The 20,736-nt window shown below is 43.3% G+C and overlaps 1 protein-coding gene across 1 annotated transcript in view; it reads left to right on the forward strand.

Moving 5' to 3' along the window:
• Positions 1–369: 369 nt before the first annotated feature.
• LOC8025810 (N(4)-(Beta-N-acetylglucosaminyl)-L-asparaginase) overlaps positions 370–20,736 on the forward strand; it is a 34,701-nt gene continuing 14,334 nt past the window's right edge. The window contains exons 1-6 of the mRNA XM_029969535.4: positions 370–794; positions 1,821–1,977; positions 2,966–3,078; positions 3,548–3,660; positions 7,564–7,754; positions 10,462–10,569. Coding sequence (XP_029825395.3) covers positions 608–794; positions 1,821–1,977; positions 2,966–3,078; positions 3,548–3,660; positions 7,564–7,754; positions 10,462–10,569 — 869 coding nt within the window. The 5' untranslated portion in view covers positions 370–607. The remainder of the gene's footprint in view (positions 795–1,820; positions 1,978–2,965; positions 3,079–3,547; positions 3,661–7,563; positions 7,755–10,461; positions 10,570–20,736) is intronic.

Consider the following 20,736-nt stretch of genomic DNA (forward strand, 5'->3'; position numbering starts at 1 on the left):
TACTGCTAGGTGTCGCAAGTTGCCACCCAACTTGGATGCCTTTGTTAAATTGATATATCTATACGTATTTTCAATGCTTGCCTCCATTGCTTTATTTTTTTTTACCATCAAGCGTTACTCTGATTACTCTGATGCGGCAAAAATCTGAATACCGAACGCATCGTCACATGACGTCACGAACCGTCATGGCGCGCGATTTTGTGCAAGTGTTCCGATCGTAATGAGCTCCGTTCAACTCCTTGCGTTGCGAACGAACACGAACGAAACGACCGCTTGGCGCTCCGTTGCCATGGCAACTCGTCGTTCCAAGCGGTTGCATTCGTTCGTAAGCATAGTGGTCGCTCCGAACGCTACTGTGTGAACGGGCCTTAACCATCGTAGTGCAACCAATGCCAACCATATGAAATGAGTCAGTAAACAGAAACAAAGCCAAAAGTTAAACAAGTCCATATTTCATATTTCAAAGTTACATTATGCCTTATGTAAACATTGACGACCCGTCGCGAAGCGAAGCGATCGCTCGCCTTTATCGCGCGTAGAGAACAGAACAAATAATGGCAAGTTCTGCGAAGCGATTATAATAGATATAGATATTCCTATCGTCCCGATGGCTTGGAAACAGTTGTTACGTTGTCCGTATCGAGCGAGTCGTGCCAGGATGAAGAGCTTGCTGGCTGTGAGCGCTGCAGCGCTCCTCTTGCCCTTTTATATGGTGTCATCGTTCGGCAGCAGGGAACACGACCGACTGCCACTTGTCGTGAACACTTGGGGTTTCTCCAATGCGACGCTCCGAGGTGATCATTCCCATGTCGTGCTAGGTCAGGTCTACCAGGACGTAAAAATAGTCACCAGGCAGAAGCCCGGCTTTTCGATATATGTTATGTTTGGTGAGGGCTACCCCTGCTAACAGACAAATAAAACCGATTTAGCAGAATAGACTCCTCCCACAAAGTCCCACCCCCTTTCCACTTTAACAGACCAAACGCTGGAGAGAGGGAGAGTCGGAGAAGCAATTCGCATATCATGGAGAGTAGAGAGCTTTCCAGGTCTTTCCAGTTTCTGCTTCCTCTGTGTTGCAATTAGCTATATGGAGCCACTGTTAATGGCTCTAGCTGCGACAGGTGTTGTGTACATATTTTACGAAGTCATTGTAGGCTATGGAACGTATGCTCCAGATTGGAACTCCTTTTAATAGTGTATCAGTGTGTCCAGTTTTGAGCGCTGACAGGAAATAAAAAAAAAGTGGAATTTCCGAAAGTCAAGCACTCCTTAACTCGGAAACCTCCTAGAGTGGGACCACCGAGTTGACCATGTTCCATGATAAACGCACAGAGGTGTCTTTAGGTGGTGCATTTATCGTACTGAAATTTTATCTACAGGTTTTACATGCAAAGAAAAAAAAAAGTGTTATTCCTTAGGCACAGAGAGGAAAACGGGAACAAACTTCTGGTTGGTGTTGCCCCTCACAGATGCCGCCAAGGCAGATGTGAAGTCATGTGGTGCCATCTGCGAGTAGCGGCGTCAACCAGACGATTTAGTACCGTTCTTCTTTCTGCGCATATCGGAGCAACGTGTTTCTATTTTCTCATGATTTTTTACAGAGACATACACTCACTAAATTTGAGTATGACAGATGCACCACCTAAAGACACTTTTTGTAAAATGCCTAGTTGCACACCATTCATTGGCTTATTTATGGTGCTTTTTTTACGACTGACTAGCTCTTGAGAACACACTGTATAACCCACCGCCCCGAGTCTGACAGTGGTCCGAGTTGGAAAGTGTTCGCTGTACCCTGCAATCGCCGTCCCCACACCCAGCCTGGACCGTGCTGATGGAAAAGAATGGTACCGCCCTGGATGCTGTGGAGGAAGGGTGCATGCAGTGCGAAAGAGACCAGTGTGACGGCACCGTTGGTTTCGGCGGGAGTCCCGACGAGGACGGGGAAACTACGCTGGACGCACTCATCATTGACGGGTAAATGTCGGTGCCCTCCAGTTCCTATTCCCGTGAACTACCGCACAAGTCAAATGGAGCGTTGGCCCTTTGAAGGGACCGTACGAATAGGCCCTTTTCAAAACTCCGTCGGGCAACGTCGGCGGTCGCCATTTCTCGGAAATGAAGCATGCGATTGGATCTGAGCCCTTGCCGAATGTCCACGCAGCACTCGTGGCCCTATACGGGCTGAGCAGAGTTCACGCCGAAAGCCGACGCAGCCCTCATGTTGATTACGTGCTCAGATTATGCGATCGAACTGTGGCATACTCTGATCATTCGTGTAGCAGCTATTGGATGGCGGGCATTTTAGAAAAGGGTACGTTAGTTTCTTAACAGGTCGAGCCAAGATTTCATACGGGGCTGCAACAGCTTCTGACATTTTGCCAAAATAGCCTGACGTAGAATTTTTCTTGTTGGTTCTGTGCCGACTCTGTCTGTTTTATTAGTAAAAATAACAAAATAATGTGCTACACAATAAAATCTTGCACCACACTTTGGCTCGAAGGTGTCTTCTGCTATCGGTAATTGGTGTCTGCGCCTTCGCTCTTCTTTGCCTTCATCTGTCGGCTGTTGCATCAGTTGGACGCCTCTTAGCAGACGGACGCCGTAGGTAGTGAAATCAGGTTCTTGATTTGTTACTCTCTACCAACAAGGTAGCTCTCTACACAAGTAAGCTCGCTCTTTAAAATTTTGATGCTCAGAACGCACTATCTCCAGCCGCTTCTGTACAAAATCTTAGCGCAATGCTTTGGGGAACCGATTTTTGCAGCTCCTTCAAAAGCCCAACGATGCATTCGACTTGCGGGGCAGAACCAAACTTCAATGCGGCTCACGTGAGCCCATGGAAAATGCAGTGTCACGGTGCACCTATTCATAGTTCCGTCTGGGACAGAGACGAGAAGAATGCAGTGACATGGCATGTTAATTTTTGGTGCATCGTAAACTGAAGCGAATATGTGTTTTTCAGGCCTACCTACTCCATGGGTGCGGTGGGTGCGCTGCGCAGAATCAAGAATGCCATCTCCGTGGCACGCAAAGTTATGGAGCACAGCCAGCATACGTTCCTAGTGGGAGACCAAGGCAAGTTGCACGGGTTTCTTTGTGCGCTCTCTTCTCATAAGTAATTGAACTAAAGAAACAAACTTGAGCCCATGGTAAAGTTTCTAAACCTGTAGGAACCCGTTGGCTCTTCAAGACGCACTAGCATCCCCACTAGTACAACAGAAAAGCAAACACCGTTTGTAGACATGTCAGGTTGGCAACTTTTTAATGAGTGAGCGTCACCAAATATAGCCACGAAAGGACATGTGTGCAAATGCTAGCTAGGGTTGCAAGAAAGCTTATTTTTCGCCTTGTTGATGGACAGAAATCGGTGTTTGTTGCCCCAGTGGGAATAAAATGGAAAGTTTTGGGAAAATCGAAGGCATATTATCAAATACTATTCACAGTTCCACCTCGGGTAGTTGTTACATGTTGGGGAGGAACAATTACTTGATGGAGTTGGTTTTTGACTGTCCTTTGAAAATGTGATTGTTAATTCTCTGTGCAGCCACCCAGTTTGCAGTGAGCATGGGCTTTCAGGAGGAGTCGCTGGCTACGAAGCACTCGAAAAAGATGTGGGAAGATTGGAAGCACAACAAGTGTCAACCTAACTACTGGAAGGTGAATGTCATCCATACTTCTGGCTCATACATTTAGGAAGTCTCACAAAACACTTTTACAATGTATTATGCATTAATTTTTGCAAGAGGAGCTAAAAGGCATAATTGTTTTTATTTTTCCACAGAATTTTACGAGTACCGTAATACAGTCACCATCTGATTAGTTGTCTGCTGAGCATCGCTAATTGTTTTAGATCTGATGTAGCTTGAGTTTATGAAATTTGACGAGCTCACATTGAAATAATGCAAATTGTGGGTCCCAAAATTAGTACCAGAAATAAATCGACAAGGCACCCATAGCAGAAAAAATATAATAATAATAATAATAATAATCTTTATTTGCACAAACAGGTGATTTCCTGGGGGCGTGCGAGGCGAAACAGAAAGGCGGAAGCCCATACGCTGGTGCGTCTGTTGGCCCAACCCCCAGGAAACGAAAACAAAGTTGAACATAACATAACAAAAAAAAACACGTAATATAAAAAAAAGAAAAAAAATAATAAATGAAGGGGGAGGGGGGAGGGGCTACGCAATTGGTCGCGTTTACGAGGCCCTAGCACGGCCCGAGTGTCTTCAGAGGGCGTCCAAACCAAAATCGCGAAGCGCGCACGACTCCCACCGCTGCGGCGGGGGGCCCTGCCAGGAGGGAGAGACCGAAAAAGGCCCAACACTTCGGGAGGGCAAGCCAGGTCTCCCGATCCCAATCAACCCCCCGCGACAGGACCCCCTCCCTTCACGGCAACAGTCGAGGGCCACGCGCACCCCGTAATCCCGGCCCGAACGCAACTCCCTTACACAATCAATTCCGCGCTCGCGAAAAGGCCCGGCACAGAGGCGCGGATCTCGCCCGGTCTTCTGGGATGGGGAAGCGCACATCCAGGAGTGCTGCGAGGAAGGCCTCGATCGCAGCTGGAAGAAACGTGCGGCTATGGCGAACTGTGCGAGCCCGTAGCTGCTTTTTGTGTAGCCCCGTGGCACAGAAGTCGTTTTACCATTCTGCGATATACTATGAGCAAATTTCCTTTTTTCACCAATATTTATACAGGGTCTCCAAACTTTTTAGATAAGGAGCCGGTTTAGGGGTCTGTCACAGTCTCGAGGGCCGGAAAAATTTGTAATTATTAAAAGAAGAGAAACTAAATAAACAAACCTAGGTAAGCATTTTAACACAAAAATTATTGTTAAAGGAAGTATGAAGAACAGTATCCTAAGGCCCAAGCAGCGCACTTCCTCAGCCGAGGCTTGGGCCAGACTGCCGCGAGCTATATCCAGTTACAGGTTAAGAATAGGTTTCGAGGGAAAGGAAGGCTGGGGAGGAGGGAGCAGACGGAGTGTTTGAGAGAGCAGGAGGTTTCCTTCTCTCTTCTCCAGCATTCCGTTTGCTTCTTCCTCCCCAGCCCACCTTTCCCTCGAAAATGTTTCTTAACCTTTAACTGACTATAGAGCCCACTTGGCATAAACATGGCCCAAGCTTGCACCAAACTGGCCCAAGTATGAGCCGGGGAAATATGCTGCTAGGGGGTGAATGAATGCGTATATATTGTGACCAAGAAACTTCACCAGTCATAAATCAAAGCACATGGGAAATTTTGCACATTTGCCCCTTGCAAAAGACTAATGAGAATGATAATACTAATGCCGACAACAGGCAACAGTTGTGACAAAGGACGCTAAGCAGAACGTACATGAGAACGCAAAAAAATATGAACATAGTTACAGAGACATGAAGCAAGGGACTAAAAATGGTGACGCTGATGACAACGCTCAATAAATTTTATGGTGAGAGGACCCAGATTATAATGCAGTTTCTCTCATACTTCTTGGTATCTTCGTTTGCGCATTCAGAGCGTGTTGCAGCGCCGTTTCTTTGTGTGCACTTCATTTCACACCAGTAGCAGCGGGTCTGTTGGAAGCGGGCCGCGGGTCGGGCTTCATTGGAAGGATCGCGGCCAGCCACGGGTTGGTCGGAAAACTGGAGAACCCTGATCTAGACCACGACAAGTTAAGAACCCATTATTAATGGACGAAGAGCATGTTGGTTTGGGTCAAGGTTGAAGAAAGAATAAACATGTAGGACAAAGACGACACAACCACATCTTTGAACTAGCAACGGACATATAGAAATTCCAAAAGCAAGCAACCGATTAAAATGCGAGAAGATCAAGGGAAGGAAGAGTAACTAAGAAGAGAGAGAGGGGGAGAGAGACAATAAGGTAAATTGGCAAAGCTAGGTAAGATAAAATGCAAAGTTAGGTTTTACCTAACTTTGTATTTTCTTATCGTCTCTCTCCTCTTTTCTCTCTTCTTAGTTACTTTCCCTTCCCTTGATTTTCCCGCATTTAATCGGTTGCTCACTTTTGGAATTCCTATATGTCCGTTGCTAGCTGAAAGATGTGGTTGTGTCGTATTCGTTGCCTTCCACCTGGTTTTGACTGCCCGTGCAACGAAGTGTTATCAAAGGCAGAAAGCTTGTGCTCAATGCGGTGCATCTACCAAGTTCTTAACCTGTCACCAACAAGAGTTCACGTCGTGCTCTTCAGCACAACGTGAATAACGTTTTGCAATGGTCTTTGGCGAATAATTTGCTCCTACATCCTACCAAAACTAATGTTCTTTCTTTGAGCAGACGACACGCTGTTGTGCATTTTACTTACTTTTTTGGAGGAACTCCAATAGAATGCATGGCTGTAATGAGAGATCTCGGTGTGTAGCTTGATAGTTCATTGTTATTTAATGCTCATGTTTCTTTTATTGTTGGCCGTGCAATGAAAACTTTAGGTATTATATCTCGTATAGCTCAAAACTTCAGACACCTTGCTTGTATGATTAGTTTATTTTGTGCTTTAGTTTGTTCACAGCTTGAATTACCCTTAGTGGTTTGGAATTCTCTATCACATACACAGTCTCTAAGCATTTAATCGGTGCAAAAAAGAATGATACGCATTGTATATGACGGACACTTCCAACATCACTTTTATTATGATTATGAATTTCTTCTTACTAGTGTTTTACTTAGGTCTTTGTCACATTGAAGATTCGAGCATGATTTAATTTTTTGCATAGGGTGAAAAATGGTAGGATTGATGCAAACCTACTTCTGAATTCTGTTGATTTTCATGTTCCTTGTCGCGTTATTAGAAATTTGACTGTCTTTTACGTTCAATCCATGACTAGGTTAGCTCTCACCACTGTCCCATATGCAAAATTCATTTAATAGAATCGCATCCTCTAGCTTGGACATTTTCATGCATCCCTCAGTTTTTTACCGGGGCTTGGAGAGTCTAGTTGAAAGTTGATACTGTACTACATTTTGTGTGAAGTGTGTCCACTATTTGTAGTTGGGTTAATTTTGTACATTTGATGCTGTGCGTGTATTATGTTTCTTCTTTTACAGTGGAGCTATTAAGGGCTAGTTACCCCAATTTCTCGTTCGTGGACAAATAAATCTCGATACAACCCTCTGGATAGCTACTGCCATCAATGAGCGACGGCGGCCACCAAACAACCGGCCTGCCGGTTGTCTGGTTGCTGCTGCCGCTCACAGATGGCGGCACATAGTACAGCTCTGCTGCTCTTCCTTCTTCACCGGAGTGGGAAGGCTGAAAATTGTTTTTATCTTCTTGTGTGCGCCAATCCGAAGACCTGCATGGTTGTTTTGGGGCACATAAAATACACAATATTATTATTACTATTAGTATTATTATTAGAGTAGTTATGCTTATGCTACTGCAGGGTTTATATGTGCATAATCAATTTGGCCCAGTCAGTTTCGGAGCTGTGAGCAGACATTATTTGAAGTCAGGCTCACGGGATTATCTAAATTTTGATCCTAGTATTTGTCTGCTTTCAACGGCGCTTCCGTCAGCAGTAGCTTACTCAAACCTTACTTGAAATCTTGTTCTAGAACGTCGTTCCAGACTCGACCACAGACTGTGGTCCGTACCGGCCACGACCGAGACGGGTGGTTTCGACCGGCAGCCGAGCAACGTTGGCAGACGCCTCGAACCACGACACAATTGGCATGGTTGTCATTGACGCGGCGGGACGCCTTTCTGCCGGCACATCCACCAACGGAATGAACCACAAGATACCTGGGTATGGTTGAGTCACTGCTTACAGCTTTTGTTTTGCTCATTACCATATTTTTGAAAAAATTACCGTATTTGGCGTAGGTGGGACAAGATAAAACTTGCCACAGATTGTGGTATTTAAGGCATGAACTCAATATAGCTGAATTGTATGGGTAATGTCTTTTGAAGTTAAGCAATTGAACCAAATTACCGAGATTGTTTTCGGGGTGGCCCTAGCAAAGTGCTACTATACAGGGCGTTTCCGGAAATGCTAGCCAAATCGCACCTGCGAGAGCTACACAAGGCACAGAGAAGAAGGTTAATGCTGTAGTGGCTTGTGCCAAAGGACCCATTAAGAAAAATTATTAGCATTCAGTGTTATTAGGTAATTCATTAATTTTGAATAATTAAATTGTTAATTATTAATATTAAAGGCATGGTTTCAATTAGATCTTGCTGGGCTTCATTGAAAGCTACTAAATGCAGCCACATTACAACGATATAAGGCACGCTCAGCATTTTACGGTGTTCCAAAGAAAATGCTTAACTCTTTCCTGACCGCGCCCATAGGCCATCGATCACCGGTAATCGATGGTTACCAAGCGCCATCAAGAAATTAAATATAGTGCGGAGAATTATGTTCCACAATCTCGTGGATAGCCGAAGAACTCTAGTTTCGGTTTTAACATAGGTTTAAGCTTTATCACAAGCTGGTGGGCTGTCACAAACAGTCTTGGGAACCGTGGTTGCACTTGTCCAATATGGCTAACTGCTTGCATCAGTCTTTGTAACAAAGATGGCATTATTTACGTAATTCAACTGTATTGCAGCATATTTTTTAGATCTCAAGAGCTCTGTGGACACTTTAACTTATGTTATAGGTGTCGTTTAACAGGTGGTTGTCGGTGAGCATCACTATAATTTCCAGTGCTGTCTTAAGCCGATGTGCATGATTTATGTTCCCAACAAGGCGCACTAAAATGCTAAATATGAGGGAACTGCAATCAAGACTATGACAAAACCAAGGTAGAACACTAAGAAAGCATTCTGCTGGGGATGTGAGGTGTCCTATCTTTGTTTCACCAATACAAGCATTCCTCTGTTGAAAAGCACACGTGTTAGGTAGGCTAACTTATTGACGAACAGAAAATAGACAATTTCAGTTAGGGTACACTAACTTTCAGAAGTAATAGCCATGGACGTGGGGCACATTTTCTGTATTCAGATTTTTCTTATTTGTCGTTTAGTTTCACATATCTGTAGAACTTTCGGCGTTTAATGCTGTCTGCACACCGATTATATTTTCCAGAAATAAAATTTGAAAATCTCTTTCACAGATTTTACCAACCTTTGTTTCTCTTGAAAGAACAACTAATTGGTCACATTTCGATGTGTCATATTGCTCCATACGCAAGTTACCTAGCAAAATAAAAGCGTTGGCACGGATCCTTTGAAAATTGCTTTTTTTCCCGTGGTCAGGAAGGAGTTAACGGACGCATTTCTAGGTTTTGGTTTGTTTATTGGAGCAAATCTCCGTATGGCCAATCCCGCCCCCATGTCTAAAATGCGCAACGAGTGTGCTCTGACACGGATCGCATGTAAAGGTGCATCTGCACCCTGACACCAACAACAAAAAGGCAAGCCTCATCTGACTGTCTGGAGGCTTTCTCATCTAGCCTCCTCTACGTGCGATCCGTGGCATAGCACGATTGTTGCACGTTTTATCCACGGGGAGCGGGATCGCTTGCACAGAGAAGCGCTCCGATAAGAAACCGAAACCCAGAAATGTGTCCAAATTGAGCATCTTTTCGGAATGCCGTAAAATGCTGCGCATGCCTATTATAATTGTGACATGGGTGTATTCAGTAGTTTTCGATGATGCCCAGCAAGATTCTAATTGAAACTGTGCCCTTAAAATCAATAATGAACAATTTAATTACCCAAAATTAATTAATTACCCAATTATGCTGAAAGCTAATAATTTTCCATAATGGGCCCTTTGACACACGCCACTACGGCATCAACCTCTTTTTCTGTGCGATGCAAAGTTTTTGCAGGAGCGATTTGACACGCTTTTCCGGAAGCACCCTGCATTAATAAACCATTTTCTTTGGCTTACTTGCCTTACGAGGGATGTCGTGGTTTTGGCCTGGTGCACCTTTTACATCACAATGCCTTTACTCTGCAAGAACTTTAAACGAGACTATTTTGGCCCCTTAAATACGAGACCTACTGTATTTACTTGAGTTATAGCCGCACTGTTTATGAAGAAAACCTGAGGGTTCGCTTTTCTGCGGAGCACGCGGCTTGCCAATCACCACGACCGGCAGCATGATTCCAGCGGCTTACAGGACAGAGATAATGTCTTCGCGCAAAGATTTGTATGGAGAATCGTGTTCTCTATTTGGTTATTCGCTATGTTATTTACGCGCAACGCAATGATTGGCTGTATATGTGTTCTGCGGTAAAGTAGATGCAAGGGCCTTGTTCACAAATAGTGTGGCTATTACTCGAGTAAATACGGTATTTCATGACAGAAAAGTACTCCTAAACATGCCATAGATGTGAAAGGTGGCATGAAAGCCGTCCTGAAGCTTGGGATAAGTTACAACACCTCGAAATTCTATATTATGTGTCTTATGCAACGAGCCTATTTACAATGCTTATGTGAAAGTGCTGTCAATGGTGCTATCTACAAGAGATGTCACCAAGGAAGCCTCACCGGTTTGCAGGCGTGTCGGCGACTCCCCAATCCCCGGTGCCGGCGCTTACGCCGACCAGGAAGTGGGTGGTGCCGCCGCAACGGGCGATGGCGACATCCTCATGCGCTTCCTTCCAAGGCAAGCATCAACAATCTCTTTTTTTATTTCCATAGATTGCCGCGGTTCTGGGGCATTTAACTGTGGCGGCAACAATACGCGAGGTGTTTGGAAACATTAGCTTTCGGGATTGCCCTTCGAAGGATGTCGGTTACCGAAAATACTGAGCAAGCACCTGCGCAAGAGTTGGAGATGATCCGCCCCAAAGAAAGGGGATGGACGCCTGTTGGGTCTGAAAGCAAAAAAACAGAAGGGGTGCACGGTAGTGCAAGCCTTTGTTTGATCTGACGGGATGGTATGGGAGCAGTACAGGAATGTGGTAGAACCCTCATTTTTAGAACAGCTGCACCTTTCTTTTTTAGCCCACTTTGTGCCAGCGCCTCCCGTCGAGTTTTACCGCATCGCGCTGACGCATCTGCGTAAAGGACCGCTCACATGCCTGCACTTGCTTAGGACCGAGTTCATGCGATCTCTTATGACGAGACAATGCGGTGGCACCATCTATGAGCTGACCTTGGAACTGCATTTCACTAGAGCAAAGGTTTTGCGGTACTCGTGGAATGATACATACATACCATCTATGAGGAATGGTCGTTTTATAACATTCAAAGAATTTTTGCGACTAAAAAACAAAGAAGAATGTGCAAAACAAAAAGGAAGTACAATACAGAAACTGGAAGTGTTCCGCGCCTTTCCAATAAATGACGCTCTTTGCACTGGCTTCACGGTGGAGCAGCTGGCACAGAGGAGCACCTCAGCTCAGCGGGCTCAGAAGTTTGGTGCAGTGGGCGCTTGATATGTCTTTTGCCTAGGTATATTTTCAGACATCTCAGAAAGTAGATGGTGGGCACCTTTTGCGACGTGGATGCATGTGCTCAGTATTTTACGGTAGAAAATGGTATCTCTTTCTGAATGTTTAAGGGGAGATGCTGCTCTTTGAGGCAAAAAATACAATAAAAAACAATGCATTCTTGAAATTGTGTTTTTGAAGATTGACAGGCACTTCTCACCTTGCCCTGGAGTAGTTTCGTGAAATAACTTTTACCTTAAAATATTGACTTGAATACATAAAAAAGGATTTGTGTATGCTTTTTGCTATCAATTCAGAATGAACTATTTATACAGTTTGCTGTTTTATGGAAGCCATGGGTCTCCACTTGCACACATCCAACCTTAGTCATTTTTTACTTTCTCTGTTAGGTGTATGTGCGAGATATGCAATAAGGGGTATAAATATATATGACATTGGGTTTCTTTTAGATGCCTTTTATACTTCCTGCAACAAATAATCTTAAAACTGGAAAATTGAAAAGTTTAGTAAAAACTCAAAAGTCATCCTAGAGCTTTCATTTATAGCTTACTGTACTTCACAGACCCTTCAGTTTACTGAGATATATGTTTATTTTCTGATTTCAGTACATTTCAATTTGTCTCAAACCTTCTCATAAATCTTTGCATAGTAAACAAAACTAATTAGACTCAGTGTTGGGTAAAGTGCACCTACAAAGTACTTGAAGTAAAGTACAAAGTGAGTGAGAGGTCACATACTTTAAGTAAAGTAGTAAGTACACCGGGTGCAATGTACTTGAAGTAAAATACTCTAAATACAGTGTACTTTTCAAAGTAAAGTACAAGTACTTTTTTTACACAATGTTTCATGGTACACCTTTATTCTCCTATTTTTTAAACTGGTATGCATTGACCCAGGGGTAATCAGTTGTCCATCAGTTATTTTTGGAAATGGAGGCGAATATTAGATAATGTCAAATTTCCACAGGGTAGTTGTTTTACTCTCGCTGGCAGGCTGTTTCACACAATAAGCTTATATGGCACTTGTTTGTATCAGTCTTAGAGCCATCATTAATTTCCTCAGAGAAAGGACTAGATGAGCTATGTGTCGTATACTCCTGTTTCTAGTGAGAGTAGGATATCTCTCCCAGTAAGTTGACAGAGCATCATTTTGTCAAACAAATTTAACACCAAGTTTGGGTGCTTTACTTTGAAGTCAGGAGTTTTACTTTCCTCAAAAAGTACCAGAAAAAAAACAAAAAAAACTTTGAGTAAAGTACAAGTAGATTACTCATAGAATGTACTTAAAGTAAAGTACAAGTTTTCTAAACCTACTCGAAGTAGTAATTTAAGTACAATGTACTTAAAGTACTTCCCAACACCAGAGTGTCGAACCGAAATTTTTATCTGTTCGGTTACGGTTCGGGTTCACGGCTTTCGGTTCGGTTCCGGTTCAGTTCCGGGGAGCCAAAAATAACGGTTCAAACCGGTTCGAACCGGTTTGAACCGCTAAATTGAGAATATGTTTTCCACGTTGTTCTGGCCATATAGAGTATTTACGCCGTAAAAGGGTTAAATCTTGAGATTCTTCGATCGTCCGTGCAATTTACTTTTGTTTTTAGGTACCAAAATATGAAATTTGGTTATTTAATTTTGACGCAAGAGTAGAAGAAAATCTACATTAACGCACATAACGTCGTGTTCATACGACTCGACATCCCTTTGTTTACCAGTAACACATATTTTACCTGAATCAAAATGCTTAAGTACAAGAGTGAAGAGGTGAGCTTGTTGGTACATGTGGAAATAGATCGGCTTGAAATTTAGAACTATTCTGCATTTTTTTGTCCTTTCTTCGTGTTTAAGTAGAATTCTAAAGTTCAATGGGATTTATTTACACGGTATAAAATATTGTCGCGAAGTGTGGTAGGTCGCCTAAAATACCCGTGATTGATACAACTTTATGTCGCAGTATTAAAAGTGAAATTGTGATTGTGTCTTTGAACCAAGGAATTAAATATATCACATAAAATTATAAAATGAGCACCTCGTGGCCATATATATTACCAGATATTGTTTACGAAATACACTTCACAATATATACCGTATTTACTCGCACAATGAACGCACTCGCGTAATGAACGCACCCCCCAAGTCGGCTCTCAAAATTTCGACTTTTTTTTCACTCGCGTAATAAACGCACCCCCAACTTGGACGTCAAAATTTTGACCCCCTCCCCCCACGCGCGCGAAATGAACGCACTTTTCTATCCTGGTGCAGCGAGGTCGCGAATGCATGGGCAGCGTGTGCGAACAAAGCGCTTTGCAAAAGGCGTTAAAAAAATTCGCAAAGATCCAACGGAAGCAAGAAAAAAAAAACATGGAGAAGCTTTTTTCTTTTGCACAGCGCAGTCTGGACTTCGGGTTCGCGCGCCGCCGCGCGCAAGGAGGTAAGAAAGAGAAGCGGAGAAGCGCTCTAAGCGAACGAAAAAGCTTGCGAAAAGCGGCAAAAAGAAAAAAAAAAACCCGCGGAACTAAGAGAAAACAAAAACAAAGAGGAGCTTTTTTTTCTTTTTTTTTGCACAGCGCAGTTTGGTTACGGGGGTCGCGCGCCGCGCGCAAGGAGGTAAGAAAGAGGAGCGGAGAAGCCCTCTAAAGCGCGATCCAAACCAACGCTTCTTTTTTGCGCCTGTAGGTCGTGCGGCTGCGGATGTGACGCATTTTCGTGACGTCGCGCCGCTTCTTCGCTCCTTCCGGGCGCGCACAAGAAAGTTGGTTGATTCCAACTTCTTTCTCAACGCGCACAAAAACGCGCGGTGACGTAGTAGGACGCTCCTGTGTCCCGGCCAATCGGTGGAGGGCAAGCTAGTTCCGGCTCCGCGTTTCTCGCCGTCTGGCTGCCCTCTCCTCCCCCCCTTTTATTCTCTTCCAACATGACAACGCGATCTCTCTCTCTCTCTTTCTCTCGCCGTCTGGCCGGCCAGTCTGTCGCAGTTGCACCTTGCTTGTGCGCTCGTGCCTGCGTGCGCGCGTGCGCGCTCGCCCGAAGTTTCGCCCGTCCAAACCAAAGCGCACGGTTCTGACTCAGAAAGCGCGCCCGGAAACAGCAAAAACGCCACGAAATGCGTCACATCCGCAGCCGCACGACCTACAGGCGCAAAAAGAAGCGTTGGTTTGGATCGCGCTTAAGCAAACGAAGCAGCTTGCGAAAGGCGGCAGAAAAAAAAAAAAAGAACAACCCACGGAACTGAGAAAAAAACAAAAGAAAAAGAGAAGCTTCTTTTTTTTTTCGCACAGCGCAGTTTGGTTACGGGGGGGGGGGGGGGGGGGGGGGGTCGTGCGCCGCGCGCCGCTCGCAAGGAGATAAGAAAGATTAGCGGAGAGTCCTCGCCCAAGCAAACAAATCAGCTTAACAAAAACGGAAAAAAAAAAAAACTGAGGGACTAGCAGAAAAAGAAAACAAAGAGGAGTTTTCTTTTTTTGCACAGCTTAGTTTGGTTACGGGGTCGGGCGCCGCGCGAAAAGAGATAAGAAGTTGCTTCGATTTTTCAGGATAAAAGGTCCGTTCATTATGCGAGTAAATAGGGACACAAAAATTTTACTTCGCGTAATGAACGCCCCCCCTAACTTTGCATCGATTTTTCGGAAAAAAAGTGCGTTCATTCTGCGAGTAAATACGGTATGTATAAGATGACGACACAACTTAGCTAAAAGCAATGCAATTTTCAAAATGTCACATCAGTTTTAGAATAATTCCTTTCGGACATTTTTAATAGGAACACCGAGCGGCAATCAAACTGCTTGTTGTTCTAACCAAACACTGTTTACACTCAGTACCGTATGCATGCGACTAATCATGCAGCAAGGAGTAACCGCAATTTTTCACCCTAATCTATACGCACTTTCGCACTCCGATCGAATCTGGCCCAAAATGGCGCTTGTCCAAATTAACATTTTCTTATACAGGAGAAGCTGGCATAGCCTGGCTGTTGAGGTTTGTTCTTGACAAGATGCCGCTCAATTTAATTAGCAAATGAGAATCACCCTTGCTAATTGATGACTTTAACGCGGTAGTGTTAAGGAGCTCATGTCGCAGAAAACCCAATGTCGGTGGCGTGACTAGAAAATCTTGGTTGGTCGATAGGCTGATGACGTCAGAGCTACATGTCCTCACGCAAGAATTTCAAACAACCCACAATGCTCATGTGAAACGTAACATCACGCGTGTAATGAGAGTGATTAAAACATGACATGTAATGCGAATTAAAGTTCGCCGTATGTCTTAAATGATTTTACTTTTTAAAGTAATTACTTTGCCTTAAAGAAAAAAATTAAGAATTTTAGGTGGGATACGAACCCACGACCCTTCGGTTGCGAGTCAGACGCTTTTGACTAGGCCACGCGAGTCACGCTTTCGTGGCAAATGAGAGTGCGATGCAAACGAGACCTGTTAAGGCTATTGCGTTCCACTTTTAAAGGCGAAGCTTAAGCGTCCTCCAAGATTCTTTTTTGTTAAGTAAAACGAAATAGTATTTCACGTTCTACTCGACATGGCAGCTACTTAAGGCCACGGTCCCAATGAATGTGGCAGTTTAGGTACTTTTTGGCAGGCCATTACTCATCTCCTTTTAAATACTGTTTTGTGGGATTGATGTCATTCGAAAGGCAATGCGATCCTCTTTCATTTGATAATATGTATGTGTTGGTTTTTACTGCTCATGTGCATTTGTAGCGTTGCGAATATGATGGCGCGGACCCTCACTTGCTCCGCTAGTTCATGTTTTATGAACGATCCATTAAAGATAGCACGGTTCCAATATAGCAGTTTTGTTAAGATGATGTCGGAGCAGAATCTAACGATACACTTTTTTGGTATTTGCAATACTTTGTTTTTTTCATCCCTCCAAATATTGCCCTAAAATTGACATTTTTCAGCACAGATATGTTTTTAATGACAAGCGCTAGGGCAATGGAATTAGCTACAGATGTAGTGCTTGTAATTGGTAATACGCAGACAAAAATTTAATGTTGTGTAAAATTTTTTTGTTTAGATATTTTATATCAAACGTGGCACTTTCTTGTGCTTCGAGTCATGGTAGTTCAAATGCCACTGAAGAAATAATTAAACTATGATAAAATATTTTATAACATTTAGAGCTACAATGGTTGCCCAAGAGGTGGACGATGGCTTTTTTTCATTTTCAAAGTCATAACGCTCCAGGAGCCCTTCAAACTTACCTGTTTTAGACGCATATCTGTTTTGTACATCAAACAGATTTATTGGCATTTAATAATATTTATTGTTTGGAATAGATATACATTGCGATGTATTAAATTTTCACTATGATCTTGCTTTGGTTTGTTAATAGGTGTAGAGCTTAGCTAATTTTAAAAACAATTAAAAACTGTTTGGGTGTTTTGTTGCGCTACCTGTCGGATGGCAGACAAACTGCTGATTTCTAGTGTTCAAAAAATTTCCGAGGGCGGCGTTGGCGTCTGTATCATCATCAATCTCCGTGTCTTTTTACCGTCACATTTAAAAAATATATTGGAAGATTTACTATCGATAAATGAATGGTTTAAGTACTGGGTCAGGCTAATAAATCTAAGACAAATAATTACACAAGCGTAGCGTGATATAATGCGTTCATTATTCAATATGATCGAAATCAATAAACAATAAAGACGAAGAGGAAAATAATACACTCGAGTTCACTTTATGCCTAGAGTCACTACATGAGCTTTAAAGTATCGGCACTCAGTTCCCCAAAATTGGTTTGGGCGCCGCCATTTTGAGTCTTGCTCAGAGCAAACGCAACTGCCGATCATCATGATCCAAAAGTACGACTTCCTCAGCATTAGATGCGGTGCTAGGAAGCTGATGCAATATTGTTTAAACATTTGTGTTTAAACATTTGTGAGGGACGGAAAAGCGTTTCCTGTGATTTTAGATAAAGCTCCATATAACTGGCAACCATGATTTTAAGCCACAATTTTAAGCCAAGTGTCGTTACTCGGAACCGCAGCTAATTTACTGGCACAAGCGGGAACAATGAAGAAGAGGCAGGTGTCAAAAGGTAGTGGCTTGTGGTAGAGCCACTAAATGAGCTGCGCTTAGAGTATCGGCACTCTGTTCCCCGACATTGTTGTGGGCGCCGCCATATTGGGGCTTGCGCAGAGCAGACGCAATTGCCGATCGTCATGATTCAAAGGTGCGACTTCCTCAGCACTAGATTCGGTGTTAGGAAGCTCATGTAATATTGATTCTCTCCGTAGCGAACTGTTTAACCATTTGTGGAGGGCAGAAAAACGTTTCCTGTGATTTCAGATAAAGCTTCAGATAATTGGCAACTATGATTTTAAGACACAATATGGCGGAGTGTCGTTACTCTGAAGCATAGCTTATTTAGTGGCACTAGCTTGTGGAATCCACGGGGCTTACGTCATGGCCCCTCCAGGTATTACAAGCCTCTTGAACAAGAGCATGAATAGTGTCATTAAATAAGCTACGCTTCAGAGTAGCGACACTTGGCCTTATTGTGGCTTAAAATCATGGTTGCCAGTTATTTGAAGCTTTGTCTGAAATCACAAGAAACGATTTTCCGTCCTACACTTTAAACAGTTTTCGACAAAGCAAAGCAAAATTACATGAGCTTCCTAACACCGAATCTAATGCTGAGGATGTCGCACTTCTGAATCATGACGATCGGCAGTTGCGCCTGCTCTGCACAAGCAACAAAATGGCGGCGTTCACAACACTGACGGGGAAGAGAGTGCCGAAACTCTAAGCGCAACTCATTTATTGGCTCTAGTTCCCGCGAAACTCCTTTTCCCTGACTGAAACTGAAAGTAAATATGAATAATACACCATTATTATAGCTTATTTAGTTATAACAAAATACACATAATGAGAGGAGGAAGCGGGCAGGTAGGAAAAACGCGGGTTTTATGTGCGACCGTTCTAACCGTCTCAAAACAGAGAACGCACGAGCTTGCGCTGGTTTAAAAAAAAAAAAGAGGCATCCAAAGAAAAGATGCGGCACGCTGCGTTCTTTGTTATTATGCGTCTAATTGCAAATTGTTGTGTGTATGTTTATACAGCCGAAAGTTAGTCTGCCTTAGTGGGCGTCTGGTGTCTCAGCTGTAGATGAACAATTTAGCCAGTGCGGTACAGCCGCAAACCTGGGGCCTTTAACATGCACCACGCTGTAGTGATACACGACCGCACGCCGGTACGCTGCTCTTCCAGATCGAAACGGGCAGGGGCGGGGTGGGTTCTGCAGCGCGAGCTTTCGCTCCAAGTGCTCCGAGCTGGTGTGCGCTAGACCATGCACTCGGCCACCGACCCCCCCCCCCTTCCCCCCCCCCCCCCCCCCCCCTTGTGCGTCTAATTTATATACAGGTATAAGTATTTGAAGATCGACGATGGACGTCGATCGTCTCGAGGTAATGTAACGTAATAACAATTTGTAAATAATAAACTTGTTGAAGGACTGAACGACTAAATTTTTCAATTCTTGGATTGTAATATGGCGGTAGCCTATTGTACTTACTGTTGATGAAGAGCACTATGAGATGACGAGGTAATTATTAATTGATGAGGCTCCATAAGGACGACGACCTTCGTGGGTATCGAACCACAACGTACAGTGCCAGACTTGTTTCAAGTATAGTGTACCCAAAGATTTTCTTCACCCGCAACAGTATAAGGTAGAATCAATGAAGATGCTGCTTTACAACTGTACGTTGAACAGGAAAACTGCACTGTGCAGAAGTGCGGCTTATTCGTGAATATGAGGGACGGATTTCTAGCAGCATTCCCTGATTGACTACTTGGAACAAATGGCCTCGTTGACGTAAAGTGTCCCCGTTCCAAAAGATTCTTGAAGCATACTTAAACCGCAAAGGAGTATGAGGCGAAAAATAAGAAAAAGGAGCCTGGTGTGAAAGGTCCAAATTACCACCATAGCTTCTACTATCAAATACAAGGGCAGTTACACAATACAGAGTTTTGTGATTTAGTTGGGTGATTTCAGATAAGATCGACCAAAGGATGGCTAGTCGACATTTTCAAATCAACTGATGTTTTTATATGTTATTGTCTAGTGTCTGGTATGAACGAATCCAAACTTAGTTTTGACTAGAAAAAATACTTGGGGACAGGAAAAATCGTAAGGCATGAGGTGGTGGACAGTTGCATTAACGCGCACTGATGGAGGGGGCCAGTTTGAGAGTGAATAACTAAAGCGATAACATTAGGAGAACTCTAATACGTTTTAGGCGCAAACTATGGGTATAGCTTGCTTGTAATATAAAGTAATTATATTTATTTAAAATTTATTTATTTTTCTAAAAATTGACAAACATGCCTGCTCGAACGACAAATGGCAAACTTTGGAGGTCTGTATCTCATGAAATAGTTTAATCATTATGATATAATTTGCAGATATTATTCTACTAATATATAGCTAATATTTAAAAAATAACTAAGGTATCTGTGTGATACAATAGTTAGGATATATTTAGTCAAACATGGAAAAAAAATCAAACAAAGAAAAATTCCGATGCGCATAAAAAAAAAAAACACCACCCTCGATTTTTTTTTAAATTTAGGTAACCTGTTATACTCTATTTCGGCATTCATTTCCATTAAAACATGTTGCATCATTTTATTGAGAAAGAAGATACAACTCCCCAAAGTAGGGTCCTTTTTCAAAGCCTACACTTAGCAGTGTTTTATACAAGAACTGACTCTGAGTTCCAGTTTCATGAAACCAACACACATCTTTTATATATTTTTATTCAGATGAGGCCAATGATAACTAAAGAAATCGTTCACACACTTAAATTAAGGAGAAACTACTGTGTACAAAGAGGTATCATATTACGGACTAGTGATCCGAGAAAAGATCATGCAGCCATCGGCCACTAGGAACTTTGTTTACTTTATTCTCCTGCGACACTATATGCTATTCCCTCTTCCGCTCTACCTTCATCTCTCTCTCTCTCTCTCATATATATCCCTGATATATAGAACAAAAACATGTTCAAGCATTCCCTTTCTGCGTGGTAGTGTTCTGTGGCTAGCAAAAATCATTTCCTCGCTAAGCTCACGATTATGGCAAAATAGTTGCCGGAAACCGCAGACGACACTCGTCGCTAGTTCTGGCAAAACGGCCGATACAATCTTTTTTTCGCATTTCCCCGCTCGCTGTCATGGACAAGGGGGTTCGCTTCAACCAGCAAAACATGGCCGCCGACGCCTGTTTACTGAGCAGTCATGCCTATCGCCATCTCACTCGCTGGCGTCACGGGCGATAATATCAGGCACAAAGGGGCACACCAACCGGCAGCATTATCCCCAAATACTCGAGCCTCGCGTAAATACATAGAGTGTAAA

This window comes from Ixodes scapularis, unplaced genomic scaffold (genome assembly GCF_016920785.2).
Source record: "Ixodes scapularis isolate PalLabHiFi unplaced genomic scaffold, ASM1692078v2 PGA_scaffold7__128_contigs__length_106722199, whole genome shotgun sequence".
Taxonomy (NCBI): Eukaryota; Metazoa; Arthropoda; class Arachnida; order Ixodida; family Ixodidae; genus Ixodes; species Ixodes scapularis.